The 16,476-nt window shown below is 41.7% G+C and overlaps 1 protein-coding gene and 1 long non-coding RNA gene across 9 annotated transcripts in view; one reads left to right on the top strand and one right to left on the bottom strand.

Moving 5' to 3' along the window:
* The window catches only part of PAX2 (paired box 2), a 101,534-nt gene extending 87,160 nt beyond the window's left edge, over window positions 1-14,374 (top strand). For 4 of the 8 annotated variants that reach the window (XM_017806971.1, XM_017806969.1, XM_017806970.1 and 1 more), the window contains 3 exons: window positions 1,129-1,230; window positions 7,144-7,230; window positions 9,181-14,374. In XM_017806971.1, the coding sequence (XP_017662460.1) occupies window positions 1,129-1,230; window positions 7,144-7,230; window positions 9,181-9,302 (311 nt within the window). In that variant the 3' untranslated portion in view covers window positions 9,303-14,374. Of the gene's footprint in view, window positions 1-1,128; window positions 1,231-7,143; window positions 7,231-9,161 lie in introns of all 8 variants that reach the window. The other 4 variants (XM_017806979.1, XM_017806972.1, XM_017806976.1 and 1 more) reach the window with 1 other exon arrangement.
* LOC108493502 overlaps window positions 12,615-16,476 on the bottom strand; it is a 107,193-nt gene continuing 103,331 nt past the window's right edge. The window contains exon 4 of the long non-coding RNA XR_001873494.1: window positions 12,615-12,719. This is a non-coding gene — a long non-coding RNA (uncharacterized LOC108493502). The remainder of the gene's footprint in view (window positions 12,720-16,476) is intronic.

The raw sequence follows: 16,476 nt of genomic DNA, 5'->3' as shown, positions 1-16,476 counted from the left end.
TTGGTGAGCTACAGTTCACCTAGGAAATGTGAAAGGCTTTGGATACCTGGATCAGGCTGACATCTCAGTAGGCAGTGTTGGAGGTTGAGCTGTAAATCTCTCAGCAGCTGCGGGGGAAAGATTATCTTAATTTATTTAGCGCTTTTTTTTTTTTATTTTGGTTTGGGTTTTTTTGTTTTGTTTTGTTTTGGCTTGAAACTCCCAGCAGCTTCTGAGATTATGTTCGTTCATTTAAATGCAATAAGCACTAACAGCAAATGCCCTTCTGGCTGGCCCATTTTCAGGCTAACCCATCCAAATGAGGAAATGCCTCTGGCATCAACCAAGAAGCCCCCAGATGCACTTCCTGAGAGATGAAAAATAAACTACAACCAAACACCCAGTCCACACCCCTCTCTACTCCTTTGATAGTGAAAAGATATTACAACTTTAAGTATTACAAACAAAAACTTGTACCTGTGATAAAAATGAAGTGAGACTCAAACTAATTTGCATGATCCTATTATTATATACAGTACACCAACACTTGGAAGGAGTCCAACCAGTATTGGTCTCATGCTAAGCACTGTGCAAACATACTAAAAGTGTGGCCTTGCACCAAAGAGTTTGCAGCATAAAAAGAAGCACAGAGAGGTGAAGTGACTTGCCTAAAACCATCAGGAGATGAATGACAAAGGTGAGAAGAGAGACGGGCACAGAAAACTCTTGGATCACTTTCCAATGCCTTGCACATTGATCATGCCCTAAAGCAACATCACCACAGTTTTGGAACTGCATCCACTGCATATAGACAGGACCTCAGCTACTTTGGCAATGAATATGCTGCCATTCTCTGTGCAGATCAGGGCCATTTTGATTTAGTTAAAACAGATCCAAAATCTACAGTGAAACAAAACAAATTCTTTTGAGCCCACAAAGCTCAGTTTTAACATCTAACCTTACAGTGTGAGATCAAAAGTGCACAATCTTCACCCAGAATTTTCAGGGGATGGACAGCATTTATGTAAGAGAAGGCTGCACAGGAGTTGCTATCAAGCTGCTAGTCATGTGGGAGAGAAGGTGATATCAAATCAATATTGAAAGATCTTATCCTTATTGATCACCTGTCCTGATTCTTTCCCCTTCCAGGTCGTGATATGGCAAGCACCACCTTGCCTGGCTACCCACCCCATGTTCCCCCAACTGGACAAGGCAGCTACCCAACCTCAACTCTTGCAGGAATGGTTCCTGGTAAGTCAGCTGCCAGACCTCACTAATGGTGCACACATGTTTGAACAGTATACCAGCTTTGCAAGAGCTTTCACATCTGGCTTGGCTATTGCTTTGCTGACATTAAGAGCAATTCTTTTCATAAAGAAATCATCAGGTGCCTATAACCAGTGTTGCTAACAACCCTTTTTGTAATGTATCTCTTTCCCCCTAGTAACTGATTAACTGCTGCTATGGGCAACTAGCTAGCTATAACCTGTGGCAATTAATTGGTAATTAATTAACCCAGTATTCATTAACTAACATAATTATTTTCCAATGACCTATGCAGGTTATTATGCACTGCTTATGGCTCAGGATATTCACCTATCCACTAACTTAGGGGAACAACTTACCTTCTATCTAAAGCCATGTCATCAAACTGAAAGTTATCAATGGTAATTTAATACCTGCAGTTTTTGGAGACCTACTGTCTATAGCCTAAACTAGCTAAGAACTCAGCAATGTTTAACAGCATTTCAGGAGAAACCAGTTATGCACTTTTAACAACCAACTACTTACCCGCCTTCTGTTTGTAAGATTGTGCCTCCAACCCAAGAAACTATCTACCTAATCCTACATCCAAAGGCAAACTCTTTCCTTGTTACCCAATGCCTTTAGAGAAATACCTTATCTCAGCCTATGGATTCTCCCACCCTTTAGGGAGAAGAGAGGACTATTTATTTTAGGGCAACTGAAGAGTTTCTTACCTCAGGGTCTATTCCCCACTACTCTGATGACAGTTTTCCCCAGGAGATAAACAAAGAGACAGGATTTTCATTTCTCAGACACAGTAGCTCAGAATACAGAACTTATCTGCCACTGATTTCTGCTTTTGTTACAGCCCAGGGTTGTGAGTTCTGGTGGTTAAGGAGCAGGTATACAGTCCATTCTGCAACCTCTGCTTCTGAAGGGATGAGTCCAGAACCAAAGCAGCACAAAGCTGAGGATGGAAAGCTCTTCTATTACTATCATATGATTTGCCAGGGCTTATGAGTGGGAAGCCTAACTTAACCCTCATTCAGATTTTGGAACAGCTAGCTGAATGAACATAAACTGCAGTGAGGATAGCGAAAATATCACTGATAGGAAATGTTTTCAGGTCAAAGTATTTAAATGATAAATTATAGAATCATAGAGTGGCTTGAGTTGGAAGGGACCTTTAAGATCATCTAGTTCCAACACCATTGTCATGAGCAGGGACACCTTTAACTAGACCAGGTTGTACAGAGCCCCATCCAACCTGGCCTTGAACACTTCCAGGAATGGAGCATCCACAAGTATTCTGGGCAACATGTGCCAGTGGCAAATTTTAGGGCATCTCCTTCTACATCCTTCTAGACGGTTTGGCTCCAGAATCAGAGAAGCACTAAGACAATATATATCAATTAACACACCACACTCTCATAAACACACAACAGTAACAGTAGGTAGATTCAGTTGACAATATTTAAATCAGTTAAAGGTCAAAATTTACAGGAGGTCATGGTGTATAGAAATTATTAATAATACCAAACTAACTGGCTCTTTGAATAGAGACTTCTAAAAAACCAGGCTCTTCTCAACTTCTAACTGTTCTCAACTGTTCAGTGGTTGCTATGTAAGTTTAATGTCCTCATCACAAGGATGATACTGACTTCTAAACTGGGACAAAGATTTTAAGACCACTAATCACAGGGGTCACTTATCCAAAAAAAGGGTATTTTAGCTCCTTGATGTGGAGGTTGCTTATCTATAACACAGCAGTGTCCCAAAAAACCACAGAAATACTCCCAAAAAGAAAAGGAACAGAATTATATAGGAAAAAAAAGTTGTTATAGTTCAAAGTAAAAAAAAAAATAAAAATACTCCAGTCAAATGGATATATTTACATTAAATCTAATGTCAACATTCAATCAGAGGAAGTTCTTCCAGTGGCCTGCTTGGGCACCCTGCAGTAGTTACTGCATCTTTCAACAGAGCATCAAGTTCCAGCTGTTTCAGTCATACCCCACTGGTCAGACCCAGTCAGGAAGCCCTTCTATTCCTGTCTTCTAATGTGACCAAAGCCAACAAGATGGAGATAAAGAGGCTTCCTGTGAAGAAACAGAAGACTTGGTTTTAATGGGTCACACTGCAGATCTCTGCAGCCACTACTCTGTGTCAGGGGCCAGCAGGAAAAGTCTGAAGAAGCATTAAGAATAGAGCAAGAATGTATTGGTACTTTCTCAAAAGATCTCCCAGCCTCCAAGTTGAAGCTAAGAGACTTCCTAAGCCAGACTTAGTATATTTCTATTTCATATTAAACACCCTCTATTGGTTTTCCCTCCACAAACTTAAACAATGTCTCCTGAACTCATATAAGCCTTTAACATCTACTGCAAGCCGTGGTAAGAAGTTCTGTAGCTTAACTACATATTTTGTGAAAACTATTTCCCGTATTTGTTCTAAACCTGCCACCTGCTAGGCTCACTTCATGCCTCATCGTTTCTGTATTGGAAGACTAAACCAACAAGATTTAAATACAGATGCCAAGAAATACTGTTAGTAAAGATTCCCAGAGCACAGATTGCACAGAATATAGGCCTCATGAGATCGATCCTCTGTGCTTGCTTGCAACCTCTGTTAAGAGTCCGGTTTGAGCAGAGAAAACAAATACAATATTGCCAGTGGTTTGTTACATGCCCTCAGGCCAAGAAAGATCAGGGGCCAGTGCTCTAACTACACTGGAAACAAGAAGCCAGCAAGATGACCACTCAGGAAGTATCTTTAAGAAACCTACTGACATATAAACAAACCTATTGTTTAGATATTTGTGAATAAGAGAAAGAGGCTCTGTATTCTCTAAACAAAGGTGCAGATCTAAACACACAACTGTTCAGAAACCAGGTTTCTAATCCATGCAAAATTCTGATTTTTTGATATTTGTTTTCATCCTGCATTGGTACGAGGAGACAGAATCTTGAAACAGTTCAATTTGCGAACATCAGGATAAAACATTTCAGTAATGTCAACATGTTCTAGATGTCAAGACATATTAAAATAATAAAAGAATTGAAAGGAAATTAAATGAGATGAGAAAGACAAAATGAAACAGAACAAGAAAGTTGAAACATAATACTTTGTTTCAATTTGCAATAATTTCAGAACTTTTCTTTCCAAAACTCCATTGAAGCTGACAAGCTCATGCAAGACATTTCCATTTCAATGAGACAGCATTTTCCAGTGGAAAACTGTTTCTGAGAAGATTGTTTGAGCAGTGCTAATTAAATCTGCTATGTTCTACCCATGACAACCTTTCACTAGACTTCTACTTGCATAGTCTACAGAAGAGCTTGTCTCCTGTTGCAGTACATCCATGCAACATGGTCAGTGCATGCAAATATCTCTGAGGTTTATGTGGATGATCTGATAAGACACATATCCTGCATTTGCCCCTGCCCATAACTTCAAGTCCCTGGCTGCAGACATGGAAGAAAGCCAGTAGTCCTGAGCACACACTTGAAAAAGCAGGGGTTAGTCACCCAAAGAAGGATGATTCGGGTATTGTGCTACACTTAACCTACACATTTGAGAGAAGTTTCCCACACAGGTAACAGAACATCTTTGATCTCTGCCTCAGTTCTTCCTCTTTCCCAGAAAGGTCACCAAGTTTCAGCAAACTGTTTTAGTAAAGTGAGCATCGGCTGAAGGAACTGCCGTTTACACAGAGCAGCGTGGAGTCTGCAGAGGGCTGGGGATGGCAGCGGCAGGGAGTCGTTAAACAGAATCCAATGTTGATGAGGAAATTACACTTGTTTCATTAGTGATCGGGGAAGGCGATAGCTCAGTTCCTCTTGGTCACAGTTGAGCTCAAAAGCTCATTATCCTGCTGCATGCATGCTTTCACTCCTCGTCAATAAACACTGTTTCCAGTGGCTGCCCTCCCTCCTCCCCAGCGCTCCATAGCTGTGACTCTTTCTCCTGTACTTAACCCATGTTTAGGAACACTATAAACAGTTTAGGGTGTCAACTCAGAAGGTGGTGAGAGAGAAGTCTTGAAATATCAGAACAACTTCCCTCCATGCAGTGAAGTGATGTTATATGAGGCACTTCAAAAGCAGAAATTCCCATGTGGATAGTTTCTCTCCTTCTTTGGGAGGCAAACACATTCTAGTATATTCCACAGATAAGTCAATTCAGTAGACATAAATCTGGACTCTGCATTGCATCTTGGTCATCTTAGCAGGTTTCTATTCCTTCCCAGATAGTTGTCAGGATTTTCAGTGCAGGATGTTTCTAGCTATGGAATTATGCTGAGTTATTATCATTAAAACAGTAGTTAGGAAGATCTGTCACACAAAATGAGGTTTTATGTGGAAACTAAAAATTATTGTGACTAAAATACCTTTGGAAGTTGATGGGGTTTGATGCATACACATTTTTGCACTGACTACTTTGGTTATTATCCTGAGTTACTTTTAAACCTGGCTGGAAAGATTCTCCTCAAGTTTAAAGCAGTGTAAATCCCCTGATTTCAACAGCCTTCATTTCCACCATCTGAGAATCTATGATTTTGGCTTTAACACTCCAGTGAGGGGAGATTTGCAGAGATTACGGTATAATTAATTGACATTCTTTGGTAATTGCATCACAGGCATCCACCGTGTCTTGCATTGCCTTCTTTTTCTGTTCCATGGTATCTAGCAGGGACTGCCAGGTGTTTTTCAAACACTTCTGCTGTAACAATTCTACCCCTGCCTTGGGGCACATCAGAAGCTAATAGCCACACTGTTCTACCACTGTCCTTTAAGTGCACAATGCCTTTCAGATGGCATTAATTGTCCCCAGTCTGTTGGTACTGCGTTAAATTGAAGTTATGATCAAATAATGTCATGCTTTTTTTTAACAGAATGATACATGTTTAAGTTTGGGGAGATTTATTTTTTTTGAATGCAGCACCATAACTTCTTGGCCTTCTATTAAAAAGGGAGACTCAGTTCCTTCTGCACAATAAAACTGAATATTAAAGAAGACTCTACAACATTCAAATCTTGGGTCAGAGTCTTACTAGATCTCAAAGCTTGCAAGTATTTTGGTTTGGGTCCATTTTATTAAACGTGAAAAGTGGAGCCACAGCACAGCTTGTCTTTCAGATTCAACGCGGTACCTAAAGCGCTAATCATTAGAAAACTATGTTCTGGAGCTGGAATGCAGCAAGTTTTCTCTGTAACTCACCAAGAATAAAAGGGGGGTTAATCATGTATGAATCACTTTTCTGACTAATACCATCATACAGAGTAAGAAAGTGATTCATGTGTTTTTCCATTTTATTTTACATTAAAGTCCAGCCTACTCAGAACATTTCCAAAAAGGAATGATACTCTTCTCAGCAAATATGCCATCACCCTCAGTACCCTACAAAGAAAACTTAGCAATACATATTGCCATCAACAGCACTGCTAGTTCCAATGAGTTTATTGTGAGCTTGTCCCATCAAGCTGCCATACCTGCCGTCTTGACACTACTGGAGGACCTTAGATTTATTTATAAGAAAGTTGATAGTTAAGTGCAGAGAACGCTTGCATATGCAATCCTACTGCAACTTGAAATTTGGAAGTCAGAAGGCAATGAAAATAAGGGAACAAAAAACAAACCACTTTAATTATTTATTTTTATTACTGAATTTCATTATTTTAAATTAATTTCTTGATTGTGAAGAGGTCAATCTTATGATTTTTAATGTTATGTGTAAGGAACTTTGCACTGAACAAGCACTGCAGGGTCCTGAAGGGCAGAGTCCCAGCTGGGCAAGGAAGCTACATACCCTAGTTTTCCTGCTGGTGTACAGATTCAGCATCAACACTGGCTTGATGGAATAGCAGACATAAGTCTTCATTCCTAACTGTATTTCACACCTTCCTTCGTTTCTTCCAGGGAGCGAGTTCTCAGGGAACCCCTATAGCCACCCTCAGTACACAACCTACAACGAGGCCTGGCGGTTCAGCAACCCTGCGTTACTAAGTGAGTACCTCTTTCCCACAGCACACCCCCAGCCTCGCGCTCCTTCTGTTTGTCTATTCGTTTTCTTTGTTTTTTGGTTTTGTTTGTTTGTTTGTTTCTGAAGAGGGTTTTCAAGTATTTGGGCAGGTGATAGGCCTTTTCCCTCACTCTCAGTCCAGTGTTGAAATGGGTATATACTTCATGCATGTTTTGTAGCAGTTCTGGAGCCAATTCCTCTTTCATGAGACGGTTCAGAACTCAAGTTCAGCTCTGGCTTCTCTGTGAGCTGCATCCACAGTTTATTACAGATTGTATCAGAAATGAAATTCAGGTTCTGTTACTCTCTCAGGCTGTAATCAGCATCCTTTCAAGGCCTTATTAAAAACCAGATGACATTTCACTCCTCTCCTCAGCTAAACCCAGACTCAATTCCTGGGGATCTGTAAATCCCATAGAAGTTCTCCCTATTCAACCAGTTAGAACAGTGTCCAGAGTGGGAGACAGGCTGCATCATTAGGTTTACAATAGCCAGAAGAGTTGTCTTGCAGTGATATATATCCATCTCCAGTGACTAATATGCCCAGAAATAATCAGGGGGTTTTTTCAGAGGAGAAAAAAAAATCCTATGAGACTATCTTCTAATACACCACCTCTTTGCAAGGGAATAAGAAGATATTTATTATATGTAAAATAAATCAGTTGTGATTGTTATCTACATATTTACTGAGGTTTAACAACTGGATAATAGATGCACATTTTATTCCAGTGTTGTTAAACCTCAGTAAATGTGATCTTAATAATCAATCACTATTTAACACACATTCGATAACCATCTAGAGAGATTTCACCTCAAATGTGACCCAAATTCCAAGCAGTAAAACACTGTAATTTTGTTTCATTTCTCTCCTCCTGGTTATAAGAGTGACCTATTATACTTTGTCAGGTATGCTCAGAACATCTGGCCCTGACACTTTCCTTGTGGCTACAGATCAGGTGTGACGTATTTGTGCTTCGATGTTGTTGTGGTTTAACCCCAGGCATTAGCCAAGCCCCATGCAGCCGCTCATTCACTCCCCCACCAACAGGATCGAGGAGAGAATCAGAAAGATAAAAGCTAGAAAACTAGCTGTGGGTTGAGATAAACACAGTTTAATAGGGAAAGCAAAAGCCACACATGCAAGCAAAGCAAAATAAGAAATTAATTCACTGCTTCCCATGGGCAGGCAGGTGTTCACCCATCTCCAGGAGCGCAGGGCCCCATCACATGTAATGGCTGGGAAGACAAATACCATCACTCCAAACGTCCCCACTTCTTCCTTCTTATCCCCCCTTTAAATACCAAGCATGACACCATACGGTATGGGATATTCCTCTGGCCAGTTTGGGTCATCTGTTCTAGCTGTGTCTCCTCTCAGCCTCCCACGTATCCCCAGGTTCCTTGCCAGCTTGGCAGTACGAGAAGAAAAAAAGGCCGTGGCTCTGTGTAAGCCCTGCTCAGCAATAACGAAAACATGTCTATTGTCAACCCTGTGTTCAGCACAAATCCAAAACACAATCCCATACCAGCCACTGTGAAGAAAACTAACCCTACCTCAGCCCAAACCAGCACAAAAGTTCATGGGCTTAGTTACTGATGGTCAGAAGAAGCAAAAGGATCTCCTTCCCATAGAGGGCTGTCAGATCCAGAGGCCACAGTAGCATCTATCCACTGAAATGCAACCCTCAGCTGGCTTCCACTGATTGCCTTTCCCTAATCCCTCTAGGAGCTCAGTCCCCAAATTCGTTCTTTTGGTTTCTTTTGCTTTTCTTTCTTCCTACCTTTCCTTTTCTTTTCTGTTCTCCTGTATTTCTTTTCTTAGTTTGATTGTTTGTGTTTTTTGTTTTGGTTTGGTTTTTTTTGTTTACTGTTTGTCCTTTCAACCAGTCCATTCTTCTCCTGTGTTAACTTTCAGGTTCCCCTTATTATTATAGTGCCACATCCCGGGGCTCCGCACCTCCCACTGCTGCCGCTGCCTATGACCGCCACTAGTTACCATGGAAACCACATGAAACTGCAGGGCGACAGCTTAGGCCTCCACATTGTACCTGTCTGATCACCTCCCTCATCCCTGGGAAGGGTGAAGAGACCTTCTCCGTTCCTCCCCACAGTCCAGTTCCTTCCTCTTCGCCATGAAGGCGCCGGACCAAGCGCTCACCACATGAGACTGAGACCCCCTCCCTCCCCCTGCCCTCCGCCCCGACCACTTCCCCCACGCCGGGAACAGCCTGCGGCCAAGTGGCTTCTCCTGTGGGAGCCCTCCAATGCCCCTGGGTAAAGCTCAGCCACATGAAGTCCACTCGGCTTCCAGAACTCCAGGGGGACTGGGAAGCAATGCAGCTGGCAACCATTGCCTTACAGGACCCCTTTCTGGGAGCGGTAAGGGCCAGGGAAACAGGGGAGAATGCCGCTCATGAAACACTGTTCCCCAAAGATATACTCTTCTGTGGTGGACTCTTGATGTGTGTAACCTGTGACGGTCACCCTGTTCCCAGGACAGAGGGAACAGTCTGGCTAGAGCAGAGATGGCAGTACAGAGCCCTGGCCCATCTGGCAACGAAGAAAGGACCAAGTAATGATCTGCACCCCATGAGGGGTTCTCTGTGCACCTCATCCCCACTCTCCAGCACGGATTCCCCCAGAGTTGGCTGCACCTCACGGGTGGTGACTTTGCAGGCCAGAATTGGGAGGAACCTCACACATACACCCACAATTTCTGTGACACACAATCAGCTCAGACAGGAGGATGGAGCAACATTTACAAACAAACCGACGAAATGAAGAAATATATAAATAGATATATAAATATAACTGTGTTTTTATGCTTTGTCATGAAGGTCTGTAAAAAGGAACAAAAAAATCCCCAATTTTCTAAAAAACCCAAGTGAACAAAACTAACAAAAAAACCAAAATAATAATTAAAAACCCTACAAAAATAAAACTCCAAGTCCCATCCCTCCCCACCACCTGAATGGCAGACAAGTTCCTCTGACGTTTGATGCTCCTCTTTCACTCTAGGGTTTTGTTTCCTTTCTGTTTTGCACTACAGTGGGATGGTGGTATTGGAGAGGATTGGATGCCAGCTCCACCCGGGAGCCTCCTCCTCCTCCCCCTTTCCCAAAATCCTGTCTCTGGGGAGCAGTGTGGACAAGTCACATCTGACAAAGTTACCAAACACATCAGTCGACAAAAAAAGCACTCTGAGTCAACAAACGTTTTCCATGTCACTGGTTGGCAAACAAAGAAAACAAGCCCAGCTGCGCTCTAACTGCGCTGTGTGGTGGAAAGTGTGGGGCTTCATCTGGGCCCATCTGATTGCCCTCTGGACAGCTGAGACTGAGATGGACAAATTCAGGATTGGCTGGGATTATTGCTTGGTTCCCTAGCCCTTAGCCTTCAGTCCTTTTACCTTAACCTCTACTCATGACGACTTCAGTTCACCCACATCCCAACTTTTGCAATTTTAGATATGCCCAACACCCATTCTCTGCTGCCGGTGACAACAGCCTCATTATCTGTGCCCAACACCTAATTTCCTAATCACTATAGCCCTGCTATATGGGCCCCTCTTTGATTCCCAGTCCATCTGCTCATACACCTAGTAATTTATAGGCCCCACTCAAATACATATGCCTGCATCCTACCAGCCAGTTCCAACATACAGCCCCATCTTTTCATGTTCAATCCTATATTGTGCATCCTAATATTTACCCCTTATCCCAAATGCTCACCTGATGATTCTCTAGGGATTCTCTGCTCTTTTTGTTTCCCAAGTGACTGACAAACACTGTTCTGCAAAAGGCTAACCGTCAATAGAAATGCTTATTACTTCTGTATTGTCAGCAAACTCATAAACTGTTCCTTGCACTGACACTTCCTAAAAAATTACTCAAAGAAAACATGAAGGCAGCTCTAGCCTGCCCCCAGGGCATCAAGTCTGCCAAAGTAGATCCTTGTTGTTTTAGAGAGGTTTCAGATAAAACTCATGGGCTATTGTCCGTGGACAAAGACAGGATTGAGAATAAAACCCCCAAAGGGCATAGAAATGAACAGTGGAGCAATCTGTACAGCCAACATCATGTATAAAATCCAAAGTTCAAAGCCTCTGAGGAGATGTGGTAGTGGACTCTATTCTGTCTCCAAGTTAAACTTGTATGTATGAAATCCACCATCAGTAAACAGCTGTGTTGATCCCAAAGGCCCCTTTCACCTCACTCTTTTAGCCTTTGCATGGATTTAGCTGATTATATGTCCGTGTCTTCTTTAACGGGGTGCCCAAATGATAAGGGAATTTGGGGGGATGTTTACATAGAAGATATAGAGCTAAAATCTGTTCCTATGCAGAATAAAATCAAAGAGGTTATTCCTGATCTGTTAAAAGTGTCATTCTGCACATCTTACCTCTGAGTAACCTGCTGCAAATAGCAGAGTTATTACACTATCACTGAGACCAGAATTTGGCCTGTTATCCCATCTTATTCTTTGAGAGAAGAAAATTCTGTGCAATTTCTAAAAATATACTTTCACCACTCTTCCCGTTTTCCTTCACAGACATCAGATAGATGCTGAACCCTGTTAGTAGTGTCTCACTTTTAGTCTCTCAGTACAACCTTTGCTCTATTTGTGCACCACCCAGATTCACTCAGCAGGTGGTCAGGGCAGAGGCAATAAATCCCAGGACCAACAAGGAGAAGGTCCTGAGGAGACTAAAAAAAAGAGACTCTCACACCTCCCACTTGGCCACCTGCAGCCCAGGGGCCAGCTTGAGAAAAGCTAGCAGCTCAGAAATGCTTATTTTTATAATGGTGTTTTGCTAAACTTGAGACATGAGCTAGGGTCTGAAAGCAGGATTTAGTTGGCTCACTCATGGCTGGCTTCATTTGACCCTTGGAGGGCCAAATCTGTTGTTGGTTTAACTCCACTGATGAAAGAGGATTTCCACCAGGCATTGGATTGGTTTGGAAAGTTCATAAGTACAGCATGTAGTTTGACTTGAAAAATTAAAAGGAAAGCAGAATTATGCAAAAAAACTGGGCAGCCTAATCCTCTTCCACCACCATCTGTAGACCCTCATGCGAATGTACTGAATTACATTTGCCAAAGAGTTTCTTGTGTTGGTTGTTTTGATTTACAGTCGGTGGATGCATTGTAAAGCAGTATTATAGCCCAAGTCTAGTAGCTGACGTGGGGATTTATGTGGTGATATTATGCAGAAGAAAACCATCAATATTCATATAGATTCCATTAGACTGGACTATGCAGGAAACGCAAAAATTCTACCAATTATTTAATATTATGTTATTTGCAAAAAACAATTGCTGCTTTGTAGGAAGATAATGTGTGTAATGTGAAGGCAATTCCTCTTGTATATAAGTTCATCTCCATCTTCATCATGGTAGTTATTAAAACAGCCTCGTCTCATCCTGTAGATAAGGAACACGCTGTGTGTACTGTGCAAGTCTCGTTGTGCTCACTGAAAACAAAACGATGTGTTCAATAAAGCACAGCACAAATTCAGAACCTGAGGGAACAGCCAAACCTTGGAAGGACCCCTTTCCCCAACAGGCCAACAGTTGCTTCTGTATAGGTGGAATTTTTTTTCTTTTATTTTTATTTTCCTTTAAAAAATTTTACAGGAAAAAAATGAAAAAGGATTGGAGGAAGAAATCATTATGCAAAATCCAGTGAAGTCTGACTCAAACCTCTCCTCAATTCTGCTGTCTTACCTTTCCCATATTTCTTTCTCACACCCTCTTTCCATTCAATTTCTATCCCTCTCTTTTATTATTTCTCATTCCCAATGCACTTTTCTATCCAGGGAGGGAACAGCATTATCTATATGGGAGCGGGTATCTGGGACCTCAAACTCCCCAGTTCTCTCTATCGCTCTAGAAAACCTTTGTCAAATCCAATTTCCCCCTCTACCTCAGTTCCAACCCTCTGTAAAATGGGAATAACAATAGTTTCTAGTTCACAGGGGGATTACGCAGCTGAATCAATTAGCACTGCCTCAGTGCTTTGAGATTCTGGATAGAAAATTCTATCAAACTGTTAAGTATTATTGTGAATAATAATTAATGTTTCCATTACATTTCTCTATTTTCCTTTTTTTCACAACTCATCCTTTGTTTCTTTATTATTCTTCTTAGCTCTCCCTTCACTTCCTCCTTCTCCTATCATTCTTAGTTTTGCTGCTATGTTTGCTTTATCTAATGGACCAAGCAGAAACGTGAACCTGGATCTCCTTCTGTCTCAACTTGATCATGGGGGAAGAATCTTGTGAGTTCTCGAATGCCATGCTTGGCAACAGGGACCATGGTATTTAAAACTGGCAGCACTTTTGAGTCCTGTTCTCTGAAGCTCCCATGTCCTTTTGGCCCAACAGGATGTGGGGCAAGACACAGGAAGGGGTTGCATGAGGTGGATGCATTAAAGCTGACACTGGTGTGGCCTGTAAATCTGTTGGGGAGGGTTGGTGGCAATGAGCCCTGCTGTGGTAACAGAAGTTTGCATGCTTTCTGACCCATCGGGTAGCGATGAATCAACCTCAGAGTACAACTGCAGAATTAATCTCAACATGAATGTGAGGACGTTAAACAAACAAGAAAAGGAAAACAAAGAAACCCTGCACCTCTTTCTTCTCTTGAGTATATACTTATATATGCATATTAACATTTTCCTAAAGGAATTTTTAGTTTGCTGAACTGTTGGAAAAAAACCACCCTTTTGTCCCTAAGGAAAAGCACCCCTCTGGGCAAAGAAATAAGAATCGTAGCTGAGCTGCCCCCTTTGGCACTGACAGAGTGAGGGTTTCCGAGGGACCCACAAATACCACAGTGTGCTTCCTTGACTGGGCCCAGGACAGTGGCAAACTTGCAAAGCAGGAAGGAGGGACCAAACTGACAATTACAGAACTGATGACAAATCTAACCGTAGAGCAGCTCTGCTGATGATCTCCAGGCTAAGCTAGACATGAGACCGTGGAGGGGAGGGGGCCAGTGCCAGGTGCAGGGTCACATCCATTCTAGGCTGCTGCAGCCCCTCTTGGCTTTTCCTCATCACTTCAGTTCTGTTTGACCATTTTCTTTTCTCTTTTTGTGCACATGAGAAATAAAAGCAATTTTTTTTTTGTATGTCATTTTTGTGGCTTCTGGCTTGTTTCTCTTTCCCTCTCCTACTCTCTCTCCCCCCTTCCTCAGCACTTCACTCTCCAGTAGATTCCCCTTGAGGTCTCTGGGATGTTATATTTGTTGCACCTCACACCCTTGGGGCTCCATGTAAACAACACCATGATCGCTAACAACCACCACGGTGGGTGATGGAAGGCACTGCACATGCTTGCAACGCCCCATAGTACAATCCACCCTCTGAGGCCCTGCCAGCCCCCACACGCTCCTATTCACTGCCAGCAGGACTCCCTTGTCTACTGATCTCACTCAGTTGACTCCCAATGATCCATAACACATCAGGTGTTCCCAGGTAGTTTAAAAAATCAAAATGCCACAAGATCAGAAAGATGTGGGGTAAAACCCAGAATCTCCTTTCCCTTTATGCCTGTTTCTCCTTAGCCCCAACTGGAGATGAGCAACACCTGCCCAGTGTGCGTCCAGGAGGATTTAAAATCTTCCCAAATCAGCCCTGATGCTCCATCAGAGCACTGAGGGGGCTGTATGAGAGGTCTCAGCAAAGAAAGGGTGGCTGACAGCTCTCAGGTCTTACTCCCACTTCTCTGCTACCCTGATTTTAGTTTCACAAGAGGAATTCTGTTAGCCTGATGTTTTATTATAGCCTGCTCTCTCTTAATCTCTGTCTTGGTTAAGTGGGGTGCAAAACCAAATGCAACTCATTAATAACCCATTCTCCAAGCTATTCATCAATCACCTAACAGCTGGGCATTTTATTAAGGTATGCTATAAACATACCAAATACTGAGGTATTCACTCAATTTTTCCTCAGTTAAGCATTAATTCTACAGAAAGTCATATGCAGTTTAAGGTCATAGAGGAAGAGTAAAAATGTAGCAATGAGTCAGGCTAGACTAAATCAATTTTGCTCCTACAATTTTTAGTCATTAACAAATATTTTCACAACAGCTCATGAAAACCAGTGGGCCACATTTTCTGCCAGTGCATGTGTATCTTAAGGAAAGTCTGTGCAGAAGTGATGTCATGAAATCAAATGCTTTCACTCATCAGAGACTTAAAACATTTCCTTTTGTTTCATTTTCTATTTTCCCTTGCAGTATTAATAGAATAGGCAGAAAATCCTCCAAAAGAACATTTTCCATAAGTGAAAGTCAATTTGTTGAAATCCAAACAGACTGTAAAAGCAATTCAATTTTCACAACACTGCAGCAAAACTGCCTGGCAACTATCCTGAAGTCAAAGGCCTCAGGTTTCCAGGGTCTGCTGCCTACGAGACAGACAGGCCTGGGATGTGATGCAGGGATAGGCTTGTGCTCAAAATTGGAACAAAACTGGATTCCAAAATTCTGAAATCTTCTATGCATCAGAATTTTCTTTCTCTACCAAAGTTTAGGTGATAAGATTGAAAGAGCAAATTGATAGATGAAGTCCTAGATGTTAAATTGACTGGAATCAAAGGAAATTACTAATGTACGTTCGCTGTCAGAGGTGAACGACAGGCTAAGAATCAACAGATAGATGTGTCAAAAGAAAACAAAATGGATTTTCATCCTGGTAAAATAATCTTAAAAGAATGATTTAGAAACTAGCATGATTATCTCATTTCTATCACACTTTATACAGCCTAGAGATCTTCAATCTGACATTCCTGCGTAAGTCTCCATAACTGATTGTAGAACTACAGCAAAACTTTTGCAACTTTCAAGAACTTCTGTTTCTTGCAGAAAGAAATACTTGCATGAAAGAGCTATTTCCACCATTTCAACTAGTATTATGTTCCTTTAATAATCCTGCATAATCAATGGGAGTTCTCAGTGTGAAAATGTTATGTGATAAAACTAAAAAGAGCACCACAGTCTGTCTCCAAATGAGGAAAATATTGTAAGAGTTTATGCCAACACTAACTAAAGAAATCCTCTGACAAGAAAAATAAAGAAAAGTTTGAACATTCTGAGATGATAACAACCTTCTTTAAAAATAAATACACTCTTTAATGAGCTGCAGGCAAGGATAGATAGTACACATCTGAAAGTGTTAACTTATGTAGTGGATGAATTTACTGGACACACAGTCAGTTCTCAAAAA

The sequence above is a fragment of the Lepidothrix coronata genome, unplaced genomic scaffold (genome assembly GCF_001604755.1).
Source record: "Lepidothrix coronata isolate B3197 unplaced genomic scaffold, Lepidothrix_coronata-1.0 Scaffold17, whole genome shotgun sequence".
Lineage (NCBI taxonomy): Eukaryota > Metazoa > Chordata > Aves > Passeriformes > Pipridae > Lepidothrix > Lepidothrix coronata.
Note: the sequence above shows the minus strand (reverse complement) of the source record. Positions and strands in the feature narration are given on the sequence as shown.